Here is a 13,703-nt window from a genome sequence, read left to right on the forward strand (position 1 = left end):
AACAAACAAAACGGTATTTGAAATTGTATGAAATTGGAGGTTAAAAAATGGGCAATATGCACACTTGCATATGTTCATTTTGATAAAAAATACCTGTAAAAATAATGATAAAAACAGAAGTGTCAAACTGTGTCGTGAAGGTATGTGTTGTTAAGACTGGTTTTCAGTATTCATCGCGCGCCAGGTCTATTCATATGGTGACAAAGGCCGAAGAAAGAGAGACCATTGTACATCTTCGCCAAATTTGTTTTAAAAGCTTCTCCATCACAAGATGAACAATTGAACTACCGGTTGTAGATGCGTTCACACTTTCAGTGTGGCAAAGGTGAACACGAACAACCAACGAAAATATCTTGCCTGGCGTGATTAGGATGCGTTTTGTTATTTTGCAAGTGTCCTAAGTTGCAAATGACAAATAGAGCAAATCAAATACGGTTTTAAATGTCAATTTTAAAATGGTTTAGTATTTATCAAGAAAAGGATATTATCAATGGCAAGTAACAGATTAAAGCATATATATCAACAGTATAGTAGGCGTTGACCAACGTTAAAATGAGGTCAGAGTTAGTTGGTTTGGTCCTTCTGATCCTGACAACAAAGGATGGAACTTGCCAGCAGCAGGATTGTTCACATGCAGTCCCATGTGCCTTCACAGGTAAATAGTAATTAAATGCTCAGTCGACCAGTTGTAGTTTTTTGGACAACGCGCTATGAACATCTGGATCATCTGAATAATATCGGTCCACTTTTCGCATGAGTAACTGACACAGTATAGCAGTGTGGACATTGCATTGCCGTGACCACAATTTTCTCATACGTATATTTGTCCTGCTTTTTTAGCATGATATTTGACTATATATGATAGTGCCTCGCCACTTTGAACTAGAAAACGGTAAAACCAATACAAGTACATACATCCGACGGAAAAAAAAGAGTTTTTTGCATCCATAAACACACAAAATATGGTGGTCAGTCGCTTTCTACAAATGTACAGGTGGCGTAGCATTTGTGTCCCCTGCTGTCCAACAATCTACCAACGGACAATTGGATTATACCTTGACTGCCGACATGGCTGATATAACGATTGAGTGGTTGACCCTACACAGACGTGCGTGGAATGGTCAGCTTGGTGGTCCAGTGCTTCTAATGCGACCAGGCGATACCGTGAACATCCAAGTGGTAAGTACTCTACGTCATATGTGCCCTCTTGCTCCCTCTCCCGTCTGCCATTCCGTATTAATTTTCGCAACGAGTTTAAAAGTAAATTTTAGTAGAAACGCACCATTATTTAACAGAATGCTTCCAATTCAAGCAGTGCAAAATTTTAAAACATTTGAAAACTAGCTTTTAATTATTTGTTACGAATTTTTGAATACTTTTTAATTGTTGTAGACGAACAATCTTCAACTTCCACACAAGTTGCAGGCATTTAACCAGCAACGGTACCCGAATAGCACCAATCTCCACACACACGGACTTCATATATCCAGCGAAGTAAGCAAAACTTTGCAAAGCCAATTCCATAAACGTTTTGCCGCTGTAGTATAAAAGAAAAGTAGGAACTAAAGTTAAGATTGTAAGATGTGTAGCTTTGGGGTAGTTTCCGTTATGGGAAAGACAATTCCATTCGATCAAACAATGCGCATCTGCTATCAGATTAGCTTCCATTAAAGGCATATGTTACAGAATCCACAAGACAACGTGTTTGTACATGTTGAACCGGGGCAATCACACTCCTATCAATACCAGGTAGAAGCTGACAACCCACCTGGTACTTATTGGTACCATCCCCATCTCCATGGATCCACCCTTTTTCAGGTACAATATATAAATTTAATACATGTTAACACAGGGAAGTCCAAGTAAAATAGATATATATCTGTATTTATGTGAAAACGTACACTATAAGACATTTTTGGGATAAAAAATTGACATAAAAACGCAGTTAAGTTACATATTTTCCAATTTGCTAAATGGAATAAAATGAAATAAACGTCAAAGAAGAGTATTTCAGGATTTCTGGTATCTGCAACATAAAATAAATCTACACTTAGTTTCACTTTTCCTAAATAATTCGGAAAATTTGAGAAAAACTTTGTACAAAAATAATACTTCTCTACTGTTTTTAAAACCAACCTGTACTCAAGCAAAAAACGTCACAAACTAACATTAAAATTACGAAGGTTCATAGCGGCATGGCGGGCATGATCATAGTGGAAGACCCTGCCGACACCACCACACCAGCGTATTTGCAAGCAGTTTCTTGTCCCAACAACTGTGGCCGAGAAGTCCGATTGCTCTTTCAACCTGTTCTCCAGTACAGTCAAAGGGGACCCCGCGCATTTGCAACTGTACAGAATGATATTGAGGACAACGACATGTTCCGGTATTAGCGTGTTGCGCGTATATTTATCGTCTGTCACCGCTAACAAAAGACTTATTTCTAATGCAAAGAATCAATGTTTGACTTGAAAACGTTTTGTTTTGTCGTTTGACAGCATGATTCACAGAGCTTTGTTAACATCGTTGGGTGTTTATTTTTCTGTTGACAACAACATATTAGCTCGAATATTTATGTTTTTGCGACTATTTCTTTAAACCTAAAAATGCAACTAAATAAAGGCGACATCGTTGTTTCAACAGCCACACTCAGTACGCAGTAACCGCAGGAGGAAACTTGGAACAGTGGCTGACACAGAACGTGAACCACTTTACAACGAATGGTCAACTCTGGCCAGTACTTTCAATGCCCACAGGGGAGATTAGACGTTTTAGGTACCCAGTTGACTGAAATAAACTAAGCAAAAGTGATTCGTTGTCTTATACATGTGGTCTCTATTCGTAATTTGCACGTAAGGTACCTTATTATCAACCTAACTCTAGGACAAATTCGTTTGCGAATAAACAAACAACAATACAAAACAGGCACGAGTTTGACCGCATTTTAAAAAAATGTGTGCTATTACTTTGCAATCATTATACAGAATGGTAAACGCTGGAGGTGGAGCTGTACTGGAGCTTCATATCACTGACAACGCCGACCAGCCCACTACCGCATGCACGGTGAAGCAAATATCGCTGGACGGTCTCTACTTCGACCAAGGTCGTGAACTCGGCCTAAACGGAAAAACTTTCTTAGTTGCCTCCTCGAAAGCTGATTGGTTGGTGGTTTGCAACACAGCCGGAACTTATCACGTGAGGGTTTGAAGTTTACATTAACAATATAAGCAAGATCGTCCACGCATGGCCGTTTAGCTTCAAGAACATCACGAGACCTAATAGCTCGAGACAGTGACACAGTCTGCAGCTCACTTAAAGTAAACATTTACATATACGCACTGACAGTCCACAAAAACCATTGAATTGGTTGGTTGTGTGTCTTTTGACTGAAAAACATTGGTAACTGAAACTTGTTTCTAGCGTCTCTTATTGATTCATCCTGCATTACACCTTGATAAGTTGAAGCGTTAGACCTAAAGACTTTCGTATAAAATATGGAAAGGGGTGTTTCTCATTGCTCATAGTTGCGGTCAACACCAAACCAAGCTGACGAGCAATCCATGGGAAATGTGGAACACTACAACGCCCGTCTGCTGACGCTCACAGTCAGTGGAGTTGCAACTACAACGACGATTGGAAACGAGTTGCCCGCGAGACCTTCATACGTGAATGATTTTCGATCTTTGACAGACGATGAAGTCCACGGTCACTTTGTTATCGAAGCAAGTGATGGCACCAGACTGAATCGGGAACGATTTTCCGCACAGACTGACTACAGGTAAGCAAATTTAGTGCGTTTCACAGCTTTACGGTGAAATTGCCATTGCCGGTTGGTTTTAAGTTAGTGGGAAATTTATGAATGTAATTTAAACAACTTCCAAAGAAAAAATAGTTGATATGTTTTCATATTTTTGCAGATTCAAAATGGAGTCCGGTAGAGTACAACAGCTGTATTTCGTTAATACAGATCCGACTGATGGACATCCCATTCACATGCACATCAACCATTTCCAGGTACCCAAGAAACACCGCATCGCATGTTTACATTTTTACAACTTAATCTGCAATTCCTGTTTTATTTTGAAAAAAATAACTATGTGTTTGTCAGACAAAATGGTCGTATTGCCATCAAAATTGAAATAACTGATAAGACCTTATATAGATCGAAACATTTGTCCTGTATGCATCTCACTTTAGACGAAAACGTTGTATGTTATAACAATAGCTTTTCCAGGTCATCAGTTACAACGCGTACACCGGACCTTATTCTGTCAGTAACAGAGGAAATTTAGTACTTTTCAACCAGCAAAATGAACGCTGTTTTTACCAATCTTCTTCGTACAATGGTAAACCGATAATACTGTTCTGTTGTTATAACAAACAATTGGTTACAAAATTTGTTGTTTTCGGAATTTGTTTTACGAATTTCGGTACCAAAAATGTATCGAGATATATGTCACCCTTCAAACAGTAATGGAACCATTTGAATTGCTTGTCGTCTAACGCTATCTTTCTCTTTAGCCTACTCCGACTACAGAACATGCAGAACGTTAATTTATTATGTTTCTATTTTGGTCGTCCGGCATCAAGTTATGCCTAATATTTGCTCTTCCGGCATCAGCTTAACCATTTTTTTAAGCGACGTTTCACTTAAAGATTTGCTGTAGTTTCCTTATCTGTGTTGCTAACGTGTATCTCATGTATTTGTAAGCCTGTTTTATATTATTGCCTGCAGAAAACACCAACGTTAACACGCCCAACAATCCACTGCAATATCTTGGCCACGATCAAAGATGGGCCGCAGGTGGCCAGGGAACTTTGGGCTACTCACAAGCTGGTTGGTTTCATGACGTCATTATTGTACCTCCGCTGTCTAACATTACGGTAAGCGGTTTGCTAACACTTGGAACAAGTGAATCATTTAATTGTATATTTCTTTTATTTAATTTTCGTCTCCTTTAATGTCCGTAAGGTGGCGTCGTTGATTGTCCTAATTTTAATCGAGGCATCCCGGACTTATAGTCCTGTTCTGGAAAATGAACATACTTACTGTGTCTTTGGGAGTCACAATTTTCACAAAAGCACCCGTAAAGGCTCAGGAAACATGAAAATGAAACCAATATTACACATCTGGATTTAAAAATTAATTCAACAAAAAAAATTGAAAAATAACCTTTTTCAATTAAAAATCAGTTTCATTTATTTCCCGAAGCATAAACGATATTCTTACGAACTTCCACAGACCAGATTTATGACACACAAGTTCGAAGACGAGGTGGTCATACACTGTCATCTTCTTAACCATGAAGACTCCGGAATGATGATGACCATTGACATCGTAGCACAAGGTACAGCAATAAAAGCTCATCATGCCAGCGAAGTAAAATACATCTCGGTTAACAATTGCAAAATGCGGTCCTTTTTTAAAGGCAATTCAAAGGAATGCAAGATATTATAAGCAGAGGAATATTTAAGATTGACGGTTGAAAAAACAGTCATAGAAATCATACACTATAAAGGAACTGATAAAGCCCATAGGACGAAACATATTTCCAGAAAAAAAAACACACTGATTCTATATATTATATATATATATATTAGTGCCTTAATTGTGTGCATGTAAATTATTCACACATTAATTTTTTTTCCAGGTGCTGATCTCACAGCCAACACCATGTCAGGCAACGCTTATCCTGGTCAATGTGGCCAGTGTGACGTGTTTCCATTTAACCAAGTGCCAACATGTGACACAGCAACAAGCGCAGCAACAACAACAACGACGAGTACAACCGTAGCTGGCCAGTCCACGACGTCATCAGCTGTCGTCATACTTCCAATGATGTAAGTTAAAATTATTGGTTCAGTTATTGCAGTACTGGACAGTATGTTATAGAAATATATTTATTCTGTACGTTTCCCTGTCGCGCCATCCACGCATCAGCTCAAAAAATGCACATCTTTTAATGTCAGCCATGAAAGCGATTTAACAGAAGGGAAGTATTAACTTTATTTAAAACGTATTTAGTGTTTGGTCGCTGTGCGTTGTGAAGGTCGCCGCAAATAAGCCCCTGAGAAAAGAAAGTGCGAGAATCTTTATTGCGAGGTCACTTTAAACTAAAGGGGAAATCAAGTCTTCACTATAGAAATCCTTTTGTTTCAAAGTACACAGTGGTATTCATGAACCCTCTTTTGATATCCATAGGCATGGCTAGACTGGGTTTGACCTTATGTGGAAATAGACACAAAACGTATGGGAAACAGTTGCAGAATTAATGTGTTCCCTCCCGCGCCAAGACGGTTGACTATAGTTTTCGTTCGGTGAAAGTAAAAGTTGCCAAGTAAATAATAAATGCAATTTACAGATCATCAATTCTGCTTTGTTTGATTGGAGGGTCAAGCTATTGATCTCGTGACATCACCTGTAAACAAAGCAACCCACAACAACACTGTTCGGTGCTTTTAGCGAATTGTTTTTTTATCATTAGATTTATACCGTGTTGAGTGTTTTTAAGTTATTTCTGTGTTTTCATCTTAGTGTACATATCGCAAAACTCTTTTTTTTTCGATAGAACCAAGTTGTTTGTATCAACTTTTTCGGGATAGGTCATAAAGATATAAACAGAAAAAGAATTAAACACAAATAAAGTGAAAAGACAAAAACTAAAACGTCAATGTTAAGCACCATATTGCGTTTTTAACGATTTTCGATCACAACAACATTTATTATCCTGGGGTTATGAGACATAAAATATATAAATTTGGTATTTTTGTAAATACTTGGTAATTTTTGGTTTGGTGTCAGACATATAAGGATTTTAGACTGTTTTCACAATGAATTGCCTTGTTATTCCGAGTGTTGTGAAACCTACGTGTTCAGTGATACTCGTCTGATATCATAACAGCAACTGAGTGAAGTTTTGAAATAAAAAATTGTACTTAAAGGCTTAAAACTTGGGTGTGAAGGACTTTGAGTTGACCACTTTGCATGAGAATAAGAAAAAACAGACGGAATAGCAAGGGCAAAGATAATATAATAATCATAATAAGCAACGTTTCGAACACTCTTGTGCTCGTAATGAGTGCTGTAAAGTAACTGACTGAGTTAGGACTCCACAAAAGCGGGCAAGCGAATGCAGAGACAAGCAAAATAAGACAAAATAGCAAAGAAAACTTTCTCATTAAAAGGCCTAAACCATTGACAACTTTTCAGCTGCAGACGAAACAACAGCTCAACTTTGTTGGTCTATTATTTCAACCAATTAGGTTTAGAATAACCAAAGCGGTCAAAATCCTTTTTATATTTGAGATAGAGGGACACTGCGGCCTTTCTTGGGACATTTTTAAACATTTTTTCTACGAGTTCCTCTTTGCTGCGGCTATCTCTATTGATAAAGAACACTTTTCGGTCCTTCTCAGTAATATTTTTTAACTGTTCCAAATACCGCACGTCCGAATGTAACGTCTCCAACTTAATGACCATGTCGTATTTATACATGCACGGCAGGCAATTGCTCTCGTACGACACCCAGTGGCTGTCGGGTGCGTCCTTGAGGTTGATAAGAAAGTTTACAAAATCCTCAAAAGTTGCCATTCCGCCATTCAGATTCAATCTCTCTGTGACATTGCGCCGCATGCCTCTGTACTGAGCGCTAATTCGTTGAGATATCGGCTTGTAATATTCAGTTGCCCCTGGAGAGTTGAGAGCCATCTTGTCATTGTAGGCAGACACGATACGAGCAAACGGATTTCGGACAGTTATGATCTGCACAACATAATTTTGAGATCAGGACGTTTCAAAAGTTACAAATCATGCTGGAGATATGGTGGTAATATTGGTTTGCATAAGGTTTTGGTTGTGTAAATGAAGGATGTAAAACAACAACCTAAAGCAGTGCTTAAACTGGAAATAAAACAACCACGCAATGAGCCATTTGCACCGTAACTGTATTTCATTCTTATGGAGTTGTTGGCAAACAAAAATGTTCCTGAACTGTACTGTGTTTATAGGAAGGTAGGGTTTTCACGATAGAGGCGAATGTCGTCGTAGACATTATCAAAGACTTGTGGCTAGTTTTAAGAATATAGTAATTAGAAATACAATACGCCTATTTGACTGCAAACGCACAAGGCGTTCATACAAACTCTTGTACCTTTAATGAGTTTTGCCACTCTTCAGTCCATGAACTTTTGTTGGCATACAAAACTCCAAATCTCAGTTTATTGTTGGCAAGCTGCATTACTTCACGCCCACGAATGCGTCCTTCAAAGTAGTCAGGTGGTTTGAAGAAGTCTTCCATCACCATAACACTACCCAGCCAACTGGTACTCCCGCATTTCTGGATGTCGCATACAGCTATCTAAAACCATTAAACGAATGTGAAAAATGTCCGAAGAATAAATTATAACAAAATGGTCCCTTTTCGTACCAACTAGTTGTATCGCTGTAAAAAGGGGGGGGGGGGAGCTTTAGAGAACATACCCACTGACTGTTGCAAAGCACAAAGTCAATCTGCTTACTTGACAATGTAAAATATATGTCTACCAGTTTTAAAAGAAAACACAATTTGTACATTTTTACTTGCATTACTGTACAGAATATTTTTGTGTTTACCTTGTACTTCTTGGAACAAAGCAAGTTCTTGTTAATTGCATCGGGGTAGATGGGCATTCCCTGTGCTCGACAAGAACTAGTCAGCGTCGCGACCCTTTCTTTGTGCAGCAGACTCATAGCATGTTCGAAACTAGTTCGCTTGTTCACTTTTTTTACCGTAGCACACGTGGCCGGCGCAACCGAAGCTGTACTTGACGTTGTCGTGTCGTGAGTCTGTTCAACTCTCTAATTTAGAAAATGAGAGGTCGTTGTAAATATTTATACCAATTAGGTTTATGTGTTGGTTTACGACACAACAGGCCTGACAATGAAAACCTATATGGCCAATTTAAAACAAAAAGCCCAACGACTGGCATTATTGAATAACGGAATTCATCACAGTAAAAGTTGAGTTCCATTCTTTCGAACAGAACGTACGTTTGCAAAGCTGTAACACGGAAATATTTAGACGTGGCTTTGTAGAAACATTGGTCATTTCTAGACATATTTTCGGGCAAAAATGCGCTGAATATGTCTTTCTTGATCAACTCCACCTACCACGCAACACCATTATCAATATAATCGCGAGAAGTTACGTTCAAGCGCCTGTGTGTTATAATATATCACGACGTGCCGGTATATCCATAACGAAACGTTCTGTAATTGAAGGATACGCATAACAGTTTCTGTACCATGTATCAGATATGATGCAAGGAGTGACGAGAATCAACTTACTGTAACATTTGTCACGTCCTCCAGTGCAATGCTGTATATGAAGTAGCACATCAAAGCACCAAGAATAATTCCGAAACAAAAGCTGTTGTGCCATTTTTGAATCACAGCTAACCCAGACATTTTTGTCCATTTGCATCAAGTTATTCAACCTAGTCCTAACCTTTGTGGATATCAGACAAAAATAACATTAGTTGCTTTATGTGACTTAGCCACGGAAACTAATTGTTCTATATACACGATTTTTCGCCAACGACGTCATATGTTGCGAAAAAACACATTTACAGTCGGAAAAAGAAGTAAGATTCACTTCATACATATTGGTATAATAATAAAACATGGTTGCACGATCAGCAGATCAAAGAAAAGGCACATAAATATCAGAAAAATTGCAGCAGTATGCATCATATTGACTGTTTGAGTCATTTGTAACATTTATTCAAAGTAAAGCAGAAACTTTAAAATTAATAAATAAAGTCGGTTTGCTACGAATCTACCAACGTAAACATAAAACAATACTAAACTCGTCTATTCGAGCGTCCTTTTTGTGAGACTACTGTACCTTTTCAACCTGTGGTTACCTTCGACGCGTTTTCTCAAACGTTGTCAGAACTGTTTGCGGCTAGAACAAACCGGATAGACTACGTACCAGTGCTATTGGCCATTTCTTGCCCCGGGCTATACTGAGTTTTACGATGCGAAACAATGGATGTAACAACTTCCATTAGCAGCTTTCGTTCAGTCAACTGGACACGCCTCGTGTTTTTACGACCAAACAACCCCTATTTTTCCTTACCAGTAACGCTTTCGACGTCATTTGAGCGTGACGTGCCTTTAAGACGAACACTATAACAGGGTTTATCACGAAGAATTTGAAATGAAATTTACACAGACACATGTATTTTGTTATCCGGCAAGCAAATCGCAATTTGCAAATTGATTGAATGTTTGTGCATTTCGCGCATTAGCTTCAGGCATTCCAAACCGATTAATTGCAACGATGCACATAATGCGGATCTTGCAATTTAGTCTACCTATGTTTGATGCAAGGTTTGGTTTGTGCACGTACAATGACATTTTGCCATTTAGTTTAATATGCACACCACACTTTTATCAAAGTTCATTATTTATTGTTAGACATTTTCCTGCTGAATATAGCCGAAGGCTGCTGCATAGCAACCGAAAACGGTGATATTTACAAATATTATTGCCAGAAAAGCCTTTTTGTATTTAACATGTATCAGGTATATTTATATAACGTTTTTCAATTGAATGTGATGTGCTTAGTCCCCAAGGGTATAATGATACTTAATCTACCAACTTAGGATTATTTATCATTTTCGGCATTGATCCGTTACTAAGTCTCTGTCAGCCACAAGAACTACACAGGCGATTCATAGAAATCAAACTCTCATTAATCTACCAAGGTATAACTATGAAGCACAGGCTGATATAAAGGAAGATCAAGAGACCCCGCCTGGTCACTAATGGAAATAGTTACACCAAAGCGGTGGAACCGTCACACGTCCATGTAATTTTGTGTTTCTCACACAAAAAATTTCGCAACACTATGTTGTAATGAGTTCTCAACGGTATACTGCACGATGTTATTTGGTCGGAAGGCAAAGGGTTTTTGCAACATAACAAGCAAATCACATCAGTCCAGCCAGTCGGGCTTTGCATAACCGAACCGATCAAAATCCAACCGCAGCTTATTGTATAAACGTAAGGCAGCTGGTTTAGGTACTTGCTTAAAGGTCTCCTCCACAACTGATGGTTTAGTGAGCCAATCCATGCTTGGAAAAAACGCTTTTCGATGTTCCGGACTCACGTCAAGTAAGTTTTCAAGATATCTCATATCCGCGTCCAGAGATTCAAACTTCACCACGAAATCGTATTTGAACACGCACGGCCGACAGTTGCTTTCATATGGTTGCCAATGGCTGTCAGGAGGATATTTGTCGGAAATTAGGTAATTTACGAAGTCTTCGAAAGTGGCCATGCCCTCGTTATAGTTCATTCTGTCTTGGTGGTTTTGCCTTAGTTTCCTAAACTCAGCACTGATCCTTGTTGAGATAGGTTTGTAATAGCTAGATGCGCCGCGAGCATTTGGAGCCAACTTTCCGTTGTAGGCGGACACGAGTCGTGCGAATGGATGCCTCACTGTGATAATCTGTGGAAACAAATCCAATAACTAAGCTTAGTTTCACAGTCACCAGGGATATGTTGCTCTTTATTTCTGTTCTCAAATTCTTATCTCTTTGTCTCCGCCCATCCAGGTGTTCATATATTTAGAAGGGCAAAAAAATGTATATTTTTTTCTTATAGACTTCTGTGGACTTTAGGTTTAATTCATTTAAAGACGAACTGGAAAGCCGATTTTTTTCTAAACAAGTACTCAAAAATGTTTTGTATCAAAATGTAAGCAGACACTATATACCCAAACATGACCATATAGTTCACGCACGCTACTAAATAACCGACGCAGTAAATGTATTGATGTCATGATCCACGAACCTTCAGACTCTGTTGCCAATGTGCAAGCGCCGAAACATTTATCGACGAAAACCGCATGTCCCGGTTCGAGAGTTTGATCAACCTTTCACCACGAATCCGGTTTGCAAGATAGTCCTCTACCGTGTAATAATCGTCCATTACCGAAACGGCGCGTAACCAGCTCGAACTCCCGCATTTCTGAATTTCGCACACCCCAAACTGAAAAATATTTATTTAAAGCATGTACATGCCGCATCCGTGAATGATAAATAATGTAAAAAATGTCACAACATGGCATCAAAGACTTTTGGGTTTGTTTAGAAATGTTCAATGTAAACTTTGGTAAATGTTGCCATATAAGTCATTATCTGTGTATGCTAAGTCGGTTGCTTTATGTTTCCAATGACACCCGCGTTTCAAAATTTTAGGTTTATTTTTATTGGATCAGCACAAACCGTCATTACGAACAAAAATTTAAAAAAAATTAATTAAAAACAAAACAAATCGAAATAATTCTGAGGTCTGAGCTGCAATTTGAGTTCACTGATATCACAAAAGTATGATAAGCAATGTGGAGCCAATAATATGAATTGTGTATAAGCTGCAGACAGATGGCCGAAAGTCGAAACAGTGGCCATCTGTCTGCAGCTTATACACATCACAAAAGTAGCTAGTTATAGGATTATTTGGTCTGTACGAAACCAGCAACAAAATATATAATTAGATTACCTTGTATTTCTTTGAATAAAGCAAGTGTTTATTGATTGTATCGTTGCGGATAATTTGCCCTGTCCTCTCACAAGAACGCTTGAGAATGGCGATTCGTTCCTGGTGCATTATTTCCATTGCATTCTCGAACGAGGCGCGGTTAGGAATCTAAAAAGGTCTCAAGCCTTGAAACAACATATGTAGAAAGCACTATAATACGTTTATTAATTACACATGAAATGCAATGTATACAAGCTGAAAATGCGACCTCTTCAATTATCATAAAGTATTACTATTCGCAATAGGTTAACTGTTACCATAGATTCTTACCACGTCAACTTGTAAGTCCAAGGACATGGCATTGTAAAGATAGCACCACACTGCCAAAGCAGTTCCAACCGCGAGGCATATCTTGTGTTTTGTGCATTTAAATGCAGCGGATACATTCATCATGTTTGCATATATATACTTTACGCACAATTGTACAGACCCGCTGCAAGTTAAAAAAAGGATTTTTGTCTATAACTGCTTTCCCTTGCCGATTATTGTTAGTGTGCTAGTTTAGAGTACATTTTTATCCTGTTGTTGGCCCAGTTTAACTGTACGTTAGCATGTTTAACTTTCCTTACTGGCAATTTACTGAGCACAAGTCTCCAAGTGAATTTACAATAGAAACCATAAAACACTGTTCAGCACACTAAACCCATCTTACCATACAACGCGATACAATTCATTCACAGTTATGCAACGCTGTAAGCGTACTAATTTGCAGTTTTGTGTGTGTTGAATGGGCCAACTTGCTGTTCCATGCTAGCAGTTTGCCGCAGGGGTTTTATTTGGAACACGATGCACCATTCTGTTCTCGCGTTGTCACGATAATTTTGTTGGCTTGTGTTAGCGATCATAGCGTTTGCGATTCACACATACGCCTGGAACACAGGTATCGAAACAAACGTGTTGCATGCTTATATACTGCGTAAAGCCATTTGGTGATTTCGCCTATTTCTTTGGCATACATGGAACATTTAAAATTGTACGACAAACGGCGTAGGGCTAATATATGGACAGGGGAGGGTGTATGATAAAAGAAAACGATTTACAAAGCGTTTGGCGGTTTTAAAGTTCCCTGTAGTGCTTAGAAATAAGACATATTGCGTATTGTTGCGAAACAATGAAG

The 13,703-nt window shown here is 38.6% G+C and overlaps 3 protein-coding genes across 3 annotated transcripts; 1 reads left to right on the plus strand and 2 right to left on the minus strand.

Moving 5' to 3' along the window:
- The first annotated feature begins 524 nt into the window (after positions 1–524).
- On the plus strand, positions 525–6,933 carry LOC145909281 (laccase-like). The gene is made up of 14 exons (XM_082996643.1): positions 525–655; positions 995–1,179; positions 1,393–1,494; positions 1,687–1,818; positions 2,184–2,386; positions 2,644–2,775; positions 2,985–3,195; positions 3,525–3,778; positions 3,918–4,014; positions 4,235–4,346; positions 4,736–4,884; positions 5,243–5,348; positions 5,652–5,841; positions 6,363–6,933. Exons 1-14 carry the CDS (start codon positions 553–555, stop codon positions 6,403–6,405), a joined length of 2,019 nt encoding a protein of 672 aa, XP_082852769.1. The 5' UTR covers positions 525–552; the 3' UTR covers positions 6,406–6,933.
- Positions 6,934–7,099: 166 nt separating this feature from the next.
- Positions 7,100–9,474, minus strand: LOC145909282 (carbohydrate sulfotransferase 11-like). The gene is made up of 4 exons (XM_082996644.1): positions 9,326–9,474; positions 8,612–8,836; positions 8,151–8,357; positions 7,100–7,762 (listed from the first exon to the last, which is right to left on the minus strand). The coding sequence occupies exons 1-4, from the start codon at positions 9,443–9,445 to the stop codon at positions 7,247–7,249; spliced, it is 1,068 nt and encodes a 355-aa protein (XP_082852770.1). The 5' UTR covers positions 9,446–9,474; the 3' UTR covers positions 7,100–7,246.
- Positions 9,475–10,979: 1,505 nt separating this feature from the next.
- Positions 10,980–13,006, minus strand: LOC145909396 (carbohydrate sulfotransferase 9-like). Its single transcript, XM_082996786.1, has 4 exons — positions 12,857–13,006; positions 12,548–12,694; positions 11,840–12,037; positions 10,980–11,495 (listed from the first exon to the last, which is right to left on the minus strand). Exons 1-4 carry the CDS (start codon positions 12,977–12,979, stop codon positions 10,980–10,982), a joined length of 984 nt encoding a protein of 327 aa, XP_082852912.1. The 5' UTR covers positions 12,980–13,006.
- Positions 13,007–13,703: the final 697 nt, after the last annotated feature.

The sequence above is a fragment of the Ascidia mentula genome, chromosome 7 (genome assembly GCF_947561715.1).
Source record: "Ascidia mentula chromosome 7, kaAscMent1.1, whole genome shotgun sequence".
Classification (NCBI taxonomy): domain Eukaryota; kingdom Metazoa; phylum Chordata; class Ascidiacea; order Phlebobranchia; family Ascidiidae; genus Ascidia; species Ascidia mentula.